Source organism: Protobothrops mucrosquamatus, unplaced genomic scaffold (assembly GCF_001527695.2).
Source record: "Protobothrops mucrosquamatus isolate PMUCROS unplaced genomic scaffold, P.Mucros_1.0 scaffold962, whole genome shotgun sequence".
NCBI lineage: Eukaryota > Metazoa > Chordata > Lepidosauria > Squamata > Viperidae > Protobothrops > Protobothrops mucrosquamatus.
This window is the reverse complement of record NW_015387206.1, coordinates 245,273-255,910: the sequence shown is the minus strand read 5'-3', so window position 1 is coordinate 255,910 and position 10,638 is coordinate 245,273. Positions and strand designations below refer to the sequence as shown.

The 10,638-nt window shown below is 40.1% G+C and overlaps 1 protein-coding gene across 1 annotated transcript in view; it reads right to left on the bottom strand.

Moving 5' to 3' along the window:
• Nucleotides 1–227: 227 nt before the first annotated feature.
• The window catches only part of LOC107290738 (vomeronasal type-2 receptor 26-like), an 11,149-nt gene continuing 738 nt past the window's right edge, over nucleotides 228–10,638 (bottom strand). Inside the window, exons 2-5 of the mRNA XM_029284806.1 lie at nucleotides 6,211–6,438; nucleotides 5,023–5,247; nucleotides 3,715–3,841; nucleotides 228–1,123 (exon numbers count right to left, since the gene is read on the bottom strand). Of these exons, the coding sequence (XP_029140639.1) occupies nucleotides 228–1,123; nucleotides 3,715–3,841; nucleotides 5,023–5,247; nucleotides 6,211–6,438 (1,476 nt within the window). The remainder of the gene's footprint in view (nucleotides 1,124–3,714; nucleotides 3,842–5,022; nucleotides 5,248–6,210; nucleotides 6,439–10,638) is intronic.

The following is a 10,638-nucleotide window of genomic DNA, read 5'->3' as shown; positions in this document are numbered from 1 at the left end:
ACCATTCACACTAATTCACATTCTTCTCTTTACACTTGACTGTAAAGAGAAAAAGGGAAATCACATTTATTAAAAAGTGAAAGTCCTTTTTTAACACAACTTGGAAAAAAATCAACTTGCTGGGGGATTTTTTTTTTGAGGGGAAGGAGACATTAAAATGTCAAAGGGCTATCAGAATTATTAACTGATATTTAGGCATATGTCTTCCACAAACGGCCTTTTCTATTTTATTTTGACATCACATGTTGTTTTGTATTCAGATCTGGTCTTAGGAAAATAATGAAACACTTGGGCATGAAGATACAGCCCAGAAGTCCTGCATTGGAGGCCAAGATGGAGAAGACCTGCACGGCCACCATGTACTTCCCTTTGGTGCTCAGGTAAGTGGGCACAAAGGACACCCAAACACTACAGAAGACCAGCATGCTGAAGGTGATCAGCTTGGCTTCATTGAAGGCTCCAGGGAGATTTTTAGCCAGGAAAGCCACTGTGAAGCAGATGGCAGCTAGGAAGCCCATATAGCCAAGGGCACCATAGAACATGGTGACAGAACCTTCATTGCACTGTAGAATGATTTCTCCAGATTGTGAGTGCATGTCAGACTCAGGGAAAGGGGGGAAAGCACCCAACCAGATGCTGCAGAATGCAACTTGGAGACCAGAGCAAGAAAGGATGATGTAGTTAATCAAAGTTTTTCCCAGCCATCTCTGCACTTGATTCCCTGGTTTTGTAGCCAGGAAAGCCAGCACCACTGTGATTGTTTTGGCTAAGACAGAAGAAATGGCAGCAGAGAAGATGATGCTAAAAGCCGTTTGTCGAAGCAGGCAAGTAGATTTCCTTGGCTGGCCAATGAACAAGAAGCAGGTGAAGAAGGAAAGCAGGAGACAAACTAGAAGGGTATAAGAGAGGTTCCGATTGTTGGCTTTGACTATGGGAGTTTCTTGGAATTTAATGAAAGTTCCCAAGACAAAGCATGTGATGAAAGAGAGGAACAAAACAATGGAAGTCAAGATGATCCCCATTTTTTCTTGATAGGATAGGAAAGTCTTTATTTTGGGGATACAGTGATCTCGATTGTCATTTGGATGTTGATCTTCTGAACATTTGCTGCATTTTTCTGCATCTGAAAAAGAAAAAGAGTAACATTTACCTTAAAACCTGTTCTTTTTTTTACGGTGCTGACTTCCCCTCTTGACGTGTTGGCTGGGCTGCCAACTATTGAGGAAGCTTCTTGAAATGAGCAAAAGGTTGGGACCATGGTTTCAGTGCTCCCTTGCAAGTTCAATTTTTCTGAAAGGACGTCTATGGAAACCAGGCATTCCTCTTTCACATATAGAGAATGTGTCGCTGAAGCTAATACAAAAAAAAAAATTGCATGCCCAGATTTAGTCCTGGAGATGCAATTTTATTTTCTGGTCTCTGGTCATCCTTATTTGTAGATTTCCCTGCTTCTTTGCCCCTCTCATCCATGACTAGACAGAAGGAACCATTGCTTCCCTTTAGACATGCATTTTTGAAAACTGTCTCCATACAGATGGAACAAACAAGCAAGCAAGATGTAACATTTTATTGTTGCATTTCTACACCTGTTCAGAAAAAGATTCAGCCTGTGTATCAGTGGTTGAAGAGAAAAATAGAAGAGCCAGATGATCCTCATTTTACTGAAGAAGAAACAAACAAAGAAAACAAGAGGTTCACTCTTATACCTGACAGGCAGTCAAACAGCACAGAAAGAAAGGACCCAGGACTCAGATTCTGATTTTGACTCTGAAAAAGCTGAACTAATGGTATGTCAGCCTCACCAGACACCAAGCCAGGAGTCAATCAATCAGAATAGAGCTGGAAGGGACCTTGGAGGTCTTCTAGTCCAAACTCTTGCTCAAGGAGGAGACCCCATAACATTTCAGACAAGTGGCTGTCCAGTCTCTTCTTAAAAACCTCCAGTGATGAAGCATCCACAACTTCTGAAGGCAAGCTGTTCCACTGGTTAATTGTCTTAACTGTTAGGAAGTTTCTCCTTAGTTCCAGATTGCTTCTCTCCTTGATTAGTTTCCACCCATCATTTCTTGTCTTGCCTTTTGGTTCTTTGGAAAATAAGTTGACCCCCTCTTCTTTGTGGTAGCGACTCAAATACTAGAACAATGCTATCATGTCCCCCCCAGTCCTTCTTTTCTCTAGACTAGCCAAACCCAGATCTTGCAACCATTCTTCATATGTTTTAGCCTGCAGGCCTTTAATCATCTTAGTTGCTCTTTGCATTGAACCCTTCCTAAGCTGCATGGAACAGGGGTCCCCAACCCCCGGGGCTGTGGACCAGTACTAGTCCATAGCCTGTTAGTAACCAGGCCACACACCTGGATGTGAGCAATGGACAAGCAAGCAAAACTTCATTTATATTTGCAGCTACTGTCTTAGCTTTGCCTCAGATCATTAGGCATTAGATTCTCATAGGAATGTGAACCGTACTATACAGTGCACATGCGAGGGATGTAGTTTGTGTACTCCTCTCCCCCTTGGTCCATGGAAAAGTTGTCCCTGGTGCCAAAACAGTTCCTGGTGCCAAAAAGAATGGGGACCACTGCCATGGAACATTATCTATCTGTTCCAAATTGAAGGCAATCATTGTGGGGAGATTCCTGCAGAATAATGGTTGCTTCCACCTGATATAATACATGACATGCTCTGGAATCTCTCACTTTTCTAGTAATTTTAAGCATGAAACGTGTGGTGAAAACAAAGGATCAGAGGGAATCTCCCTGTTAAAATTAAGATATCTTTGCTCCAATATTTTTTAATGTTCTGTTCCTACTTTAACCTCCAGGGTGATTTCTTATCACTTACTAGGAAAAAAATTATACATATTAGAAATATGTGAATTGCTAAAAAGCTGATCAAAATGCCCTCATAGAATATTTTGGGGCAGTGATGGCGAATCTTTTAGAGACCGAGTGCCCAAACCGCAACCTAAAACCCACTTATGTATGGTCGGGTGCCAGGTGGGCATGGCCCATTGGTTGGGTGTCGCCCATTGGGTGAGTGTGGCCAATTGGGTGGGCGTGGCTGCAGTGGTAACGGCAGACTGGGTGGGACTAAAAAGTTCAATCAATCAATTCCAACTTTGAGAGATCTTTTTTTTTCCGCGAGAAGTTGAAATTGATTGATTGGTTGAACCATTTTTTTTTGCACACGGGCATGGAGGCCTAAAGCAAAAAGGTTTTATAAAACCCAGCTGGGAGCGCCTGTGACCCAGGTACTGATGCAACAACGGGCAACTACAGGCACGCTATGGGAGTGCCTGGTACCCGTAATAAACGTGTCACAATCAAGGACCGGTGCTCTGAGGGGTCACCGTAAGTCCACTGAATTACTGGAAGCAATTAAATCAGTTAAATCTGATGCACGCCAACAAACTTCCAGTGAGTATTGAAATTATAGTACACAGCCCAAGAAGAGGCTGCAGTTTACCCAATAAAGGCTGCCCAATATTCAGACCCAGGAGGCACCAAGGTAGGAAAAAAAGGCCTTATGAAGTGAATGAGTCTAGGACTGGGGCAATGAAGTGAATGCCCTAGGACTGGGGCAATGGCGCGGGTGCCCACAGAGAGGGCTCTGCGTGTCATCTGTGGCACGCGTGCCATAGGTTCGCCACCATGGTTTTGGGGTATGTGGTCTTCCTGAAAAGGAAAGTTTCCCCTTTACTTTAGTGTCACCCACCTTCGGTGGTGGAGATGGTTCCTTCTGCACAGGGAAGACAGTCGTAGCAGCAGATGGGCTTCCCTTCCTGAGCCACCTTCATGAATCCAGGATGGCAGCTTTCCACACACCTGGAAGGAGGCAGGGGCTGAACAAAGGAAGGAAGACCAGAAAATGATTTATGAATTAATTTTCAGAAAGGGGAAAAAGAGAGAGAGAGCTTGGTGATCTCCAAACCTTATATAAAGAGCTCAGAAATATGCTTGTTTGCATGTTGCTTCCATTCTTTTTTTCCTAATACTTTGTACATGTGCATTTTAGTCTAGGTTCTAAATTTACATGATAAATTGCTAAAGATAAAGTTTAATGCATTTTTTTTCTTTGGGGAAAGAAACCAAACATACCCTAGGTCAAACATTCCTCACTTCTGAGATGACTAGCAAATAGTTTCCTTAAATAGATAAAGATATATTTCTTAAAGACAGCTTGATATCTACCCAACGAATTTATTGCTTCTCTTGGATGATGTAGATGACATTCAAAACCACATTCTCTCCCAAGAAAGCAATCTTGTTTGAGAGCGGGCAACTAAATTTCATTTTTGATGTGTGTCATTGTGCCCACAGTAAAAAAATGACAATAAAGGTTATCTTATCTATCTTATTTTATCTTGTTCACAAAAACTGAAATAAAGAATTTCTCCACCTTGTTCAGCTCATTGATCTTTGCCACACCATGTGGATTGACCATGAAGTTGAAATCCAGGGATCCCTGTTTTTCTAGGCTGCCAAACATCACTCTATTGATTGATGTGTTGTGACACAGCCAATTGAAAATGTCCAGATCCACTGTTAGTTCTCCCTTCCCATCCAGATATACTCCTTCTATTGATTTATTATAAAATTCAGAGTTTCCAAGGAAGGGATGAAGCTGGAATGGAAGAAAAAAATGCAAAGTTTAGATAAGATCTCCAGATTTCCATGGAAAGTCTCCTTTTCAGGAGACAATCAATCAGCATTGAATTGTAACCCCTATCAACTTACTATTTATATATAAACTGGACAAACACTGTGAAATGTGATAGAGAAACAATTATGTAGAATTTCCGGATTTTGTAATTATTCCTTTTTGAAAACTAATTTTAAAAGATAATATGTGTCCAAAGAAGGGAAAGGAGTGAAGGAATGCAAAAAAGAAGATAAATGGAAAGTTGGCTTTCAATTAATTTCTCCTCAGAATAAATGATATTTTTAGAATAGCTGCCCAATTCTTACAACTACCAAATGGATTCTTAGCTGCAGGAGAGATGCATATAACAGCAAGAAATACCTGCCAAGCCTTCAGTCTTGGTGCTTCTAAGCTCTTACCACCTTCTATATTTTTCCTCTTGGATCTGAACAAATAGGCTGCATATAAGGCCCGTGCCACAGCCCAGATGGTGTTGTAAATAAAATGATTGTCTAAGCACAGGATCCGATCCACCACATATTGTGGCAGAACCTCAAGTTCTTCTCTTTCTCTGCACCGTCTCCAGACTTTCACAGAAAAGGCATCCTTGGTGTAGGAGCACATGAAGGATTTTTCTGCAAAACGTCTAATGGAATAGTAAAACTGAATATGCCCACCACATTTTGTCATTTGATTTGTCTTCAAAAGAAAGGAAAGAATGCTTTGAATGAATTCAGAGGGAAATTCCTGCTCCGCGAAAAACATTTGTAAGTCCCAGAGGACAGTTGTCACCAGGACTTTTCCTGCAAATGTTTCCTCAATATTTTGATGTACTAGATATAAAAGTGCTATTCCAGTGCCAATTGAGTCAAACTCTGCAGCATAAAGAAAGATGTTCACTTGTCTCCAGTTTTGATATAGAGGAATACTTATTAAGATCTCGAAGGTAGTTGGCAAAAATGTCTGTGATATAACTGGACAAACACCATTGCTTATCAGCATGGAAGTCAATGTTGTCATGAATTTCTGCCCCTGGTCAGTGTCTGGAGCCAGCAGACCAACCAAAGTCCACCTGAAATGGAGGACCAGTTTGACCATCCCTGAATACTGGAATCCTTCAGCAGGGAGCATTGGGTAGAAGAAAGGAAAGCCAGTTTTATCCATCAGAATCTGAGAAACAAAATTGTAACTAATCTGAAAAGGAAGGAAAAGTGGTATTTTATTTGAGACCCATGACAGATGTAAGACATCAATTCTGTCTCTAATGAAGGGTTAGTTCCACTTCTTGAAGTGAAGACTTCTGTATTTCCCCATTGATTCATGCATCGCCTCTCTTCCACTTGCTTCTTAAGTGTAGAATATTTTGTCCTAGAAAAATGTTTCCCAAATCTGAACTTAGAACAGGGCAAGAGCAGATATTTTGTGTTATTGCTTCCCTCCTTTTGGATAACCTGAAGTATCATTCTAAAGACCAATCATTTCCATAACAAACTCTGGTCTTCATATACAAGGGAAGACATCTCATTGAAAGCTGTATGATTAAAACTGGTCGTCCCAGCAAAGACTCACCTGTGGGATTTTGTAGGTCTCTAACATAGATGATATCTGGATGGAGAAGCCAGTTTCAGCCCCTTCAAGAACAGCCACTGTGTTTCTCTGTTTCCCACAACTGTAGTTGGGGATATTGGCCTCCCCATCTGAAAGCAGGTCCAGCAAAGCATCTGAAGTCTTCCCTGGACTGAAATAATTTTCATAGATATTGTAACCCAGGGTGATGTTGGGTAAGATATGGGAATCCTGGTTAATCTCTTGGAGGGCAAAAATGAAGGATAGGATTTTCCAGTATTGTACCCCTTTTATTCTGTACAGATAATTTATTAAACATACAGAAATCAATCAAAAGAATGTTTTGTTTAATCTGTTACAAAAATACTTATAATATGCCTTAGTTCAAGAATTCTGAATAGGTTAGAGCAAACCTGAAAAAAATGTAACATAAAATGATAAAAATCAATAAAACACATTAATAAAAGATATCCGACTATATTTCAAAGGCACTAACCAAGTGTTTTTTGGGAAACAGATTTTGTACATTGAATATATTTTAATGGATAGTTTCAATTATTTAATTAATTAATAAACTCCTATGCCACCCACCTTGCTGAGGCAACTCTAGGCAGCTTAAAGTCATATAATTAAAGTACTACATAAATCCTAAAACAATAACTAGGAATCAAACATTTAAAATTCAGTTAAAATTCAACCAACCAATCATCCCAGGGAACAGGATGTTCCAGAGGTTGAACATCATGGCTTCTATTCTCTGAAGTCTAAGAGGTCTCCCCAAATATATATAGGCCTAAAGGAATGTATATATTTTTAGCTTTGGGTTATTCTTTGGCTTATTCTTATTCTCATGAATATCCTTGGAATTGGCCTAAGATTGCAGACTGACTTTAATGTGCTTTCTTTTTCTCTACAATTATGTTCTCTAGTTTCTAATACTGGAGTTGTTTGATCTATTTTCCCCATTAAATATAGAATCATTAAGTGCACACTCAGACACAAAAACCCACGGAGACTGAGAGCTGTAATTTTAACAAGGCCAATACATTATTGATTGCTGCAAATGTTTGTATTTTAATGCCTGCTGTCTAAAGTCATTAAGTGGAGTCTTAATTTACATTCAAATTATTAGAGTATTTGACATCAGTTTAAGAAAGGAATCTCAGACAAGGGAATTCAGAAAAACAATACATGCAGGTATGAGATTCTTTCCTATTATCCATGAAAACCCCTGTACCTCCCTCCCCCCCAAAATGGAGGGAGAGGCTATCAAATTTTCAATGTAAGGAAAAAGTATAGCATTTTTGCATTTTGTTTCTATTTTGACCCTTTTATAGGGCAAGGAAGAGTTACAGTCTACTTCTCCTCAGAGGATATCAAAGAAAATGTCTGTTCTTCAAGGTCAGGAAAAACAGAAGATCCCTGCTTGATGATTGTATTTAAGAATTTCAAAAGAGGCTTATCAGCTGCTGGGTTTAAGATAGATTCCCAAATGATGAAATGGTGGAAGGTGAAACTCGGAAATGGAGTTACTCTAATGCAGTATAGGAAGATTGACTTACATCAATACTTGAGTCAAAGGAGGTTCTTTGAAACTTAATATTTGAAAAAAAGCCTGGGTTGCAGAGATGATGCCACCAATGGAAAGCTCTCCTGGCCTGTAATGATTCTTTGGGTCCACCTCATCCCTCTGCAGAGCCAAGGAGCATTTGGCTTGGAGTACAGCCCAGACTCCTTGAGTAGAGAGAACCACGAGAAGCAGCAGAATGAGGGGTTCTTGATGGGACTGAAGACTAACTGCATCTCTCTGATAAACTGAAAGACAAAAAGGACAAGTACAAAAAAAATGGAAAGAGGAACACATAACTAAGGCAGCATATCAGCAGACAGCCCGAATCTGCAAAGATGAAGTCAGGAAAGCAAAGGCTCAGAATGAACAAAGACTTGCAACAAAAGTCAAAGATATTTTTAAAAAATGTTTCTTTCAGCATATAAATAACAAGGAAAAAGTCAAAGGAAACAGTAGGTCCACTTAAGAGAGAAGATGGCAAGGAAGTAACAGGCAGTAGAGAGAAAGCAGAGCTGCTTAACTCATTCTTTGCATCAGTCTTAACGCAAAAAGGAAATATTGCCCAACCTATCAAAAACCTAAGTGTAAAAGACAGAAAATGGTTAGAGAACACCTATGTGATCTTGATGCATATAAATCACTGGGTCCTGGTGGGTTACTTTGCAGAATTCTGAAGGAGCTGGCAGATGTTATCTCAGAACCATTGTACCATAATAAAGCTATAACTAAAAGCCAATATGGGTTTGTTAAAAACAGGTCATGCCAAACCAATCTTATTTCATTCTTTGACAAAGAATTAGCAGACCAGCATAGACATAGTATACTTAGACTTCAGTAAGACATTTGATAAAGTAAACCACAACCTACCTCTTGGTAAGCTAGAAAAATATGGGATAGACAGCATCACCACCAAATGGATTTGTAACTGGCTGACTAACCATACTCAATGAGTTGCCCTTAATTGTACTACATCTACATGGAGGGAAGTAAGCAGTGGAGTACCATAAGGTTCCGTCTTTGGCCCAGTACTATTCAATATCTTCATAAATGAGGGAATAGAAGGGGAACTCATCAAATTTGCAGATGACACTAAGCTGGCAGGAATAGCCAACACCCCAGGAGACAAGCTCAGGATCCAAAAAGATCTTGACAGACTTGAAGAAAAAAATCCAAAAAAGGAAATTTAATGTGAAGAAAAACAAGGTTTTACATGTAGGCCGGAAAAATCAAAGGTATAAGTATAGATTAGGTGAAACCTAGCTCAAAAACATAATTGTGAGAGGGAACTTGGAGTCCTAGTGGATGATCCGAAATGGTATAGGGTTTTCTGCCTGAGCAGGGGGTTGGACTACATGACCTCCAAGGTCCCTTCCAACTTTACTACTTCCAACTAAAGTTGGAAGGGACCTTGGAGGTCATGTAGTCCAACCCCCTGCTCAGGCAGGAAACCCTATACCATTTCGGATCATCCACTAGGACTACTACTACTACTACTACGACGACGACGACGATGATTATATAAATATGAGCCAGCAGTGTGCAGCAGCAGTCAAAAAAGCTAGTACAATCTATAGTTGTATAAACAGAGGTATAGAATCAAAATTACATGAAGTATTATTACCACTTTATAAAGACTTAGTAAGGCCACACCTGGAATACTGCATCGAGTTTTGGTCACCACATTACAAAAAAGATGTTGAGACTTGGACAAAGTGCAAAAATCAACTAAGATGATTAAAGGCCTGCAGGCTAAAACATATGAAGAATGGTTGCAAGATTTAGGTTTGGCTAGTCTAGAGAAAAGAAGGACTAGGGGGGACATGATAGCATTGTTCTAGTATTTGAGTCGCTACCACAAAGAAGAGGGGGTCAACTTATTTTCCAAAGCACCAGAAGGCAAGACAAGAAATGATGGGTGGAAACTAATCAAGGAGAGAAGCAATCTGGAACTAAGGAGAAACTTCCTAACAGTTAAGACAATTAACCAGTGGAACAGCTTGCCTTCAGAAGTTGTGGATGCTTCATCACTGGAGATTTTTAAGAAGAGACTGGACAGTCACTTGTCTGAAATGTTATAGGGTCTCCTCCTTGAGCAAGAGTTTGGACTAGAAGCAGGGTCCAAGGTCCAAGCAGGGTCCAAGGTCCCTTCCAGCTCTATTCTTATTGATTGACTCCTGGCTTGGTGTCTGGTGAGGCTGACATACCATTAGTTCAGCTTTTTCAGAGTCAAAATCAGAATCTGAGTCCTGGGTCATGTCTTTTCTTTCTGTGCTGTTTGACCGCCTATCAGGTGTAAGAGTGAACCTCTTGTTTTCTTTGTTTGTTTCTTCTCCAGTAAAATGAGGATCATCTGGCTCTTCTATTTTTCTCTTCAACCACTGATACACAGGCTGAATCTTTTTCTGAACAGGTGCAGAAGTGCAACAATAAAATGTTACATCTTGCTTGCTTGCTTGTTCCATCTGCATGGAGACAGTCTTCAAAAATGCATGTCTAAAGGGAAGCAATGGTTCCTTCTGTCTAGTCATGGATGAGAGGGGCAAAGAAGCAGGGAAAGCTACAAATAAGGATGACCAGAGACCAGAAAATAAAATTGCATCTCCAGGACTAAATCTGGGCATGCAATTTTTTTTTTGTATTAGCTTCAGCGACACATTCTCTATATGTGAAAGAGGAATGCCTGGTTTCCATAGACGTCCTTTCAGAAAAATGAAACTTGCAAGGGAGCACTGAAACCATGCATCCAGTTTTGGTCACCACGATGTAAAAAAGATGCTGGACTCTAGAAAGAGTACAGAGAAGAGCAACAAAGATGATTAGGGGACTGGAGGCTAAAACATAAGGAACGGTTGCTGGAACTG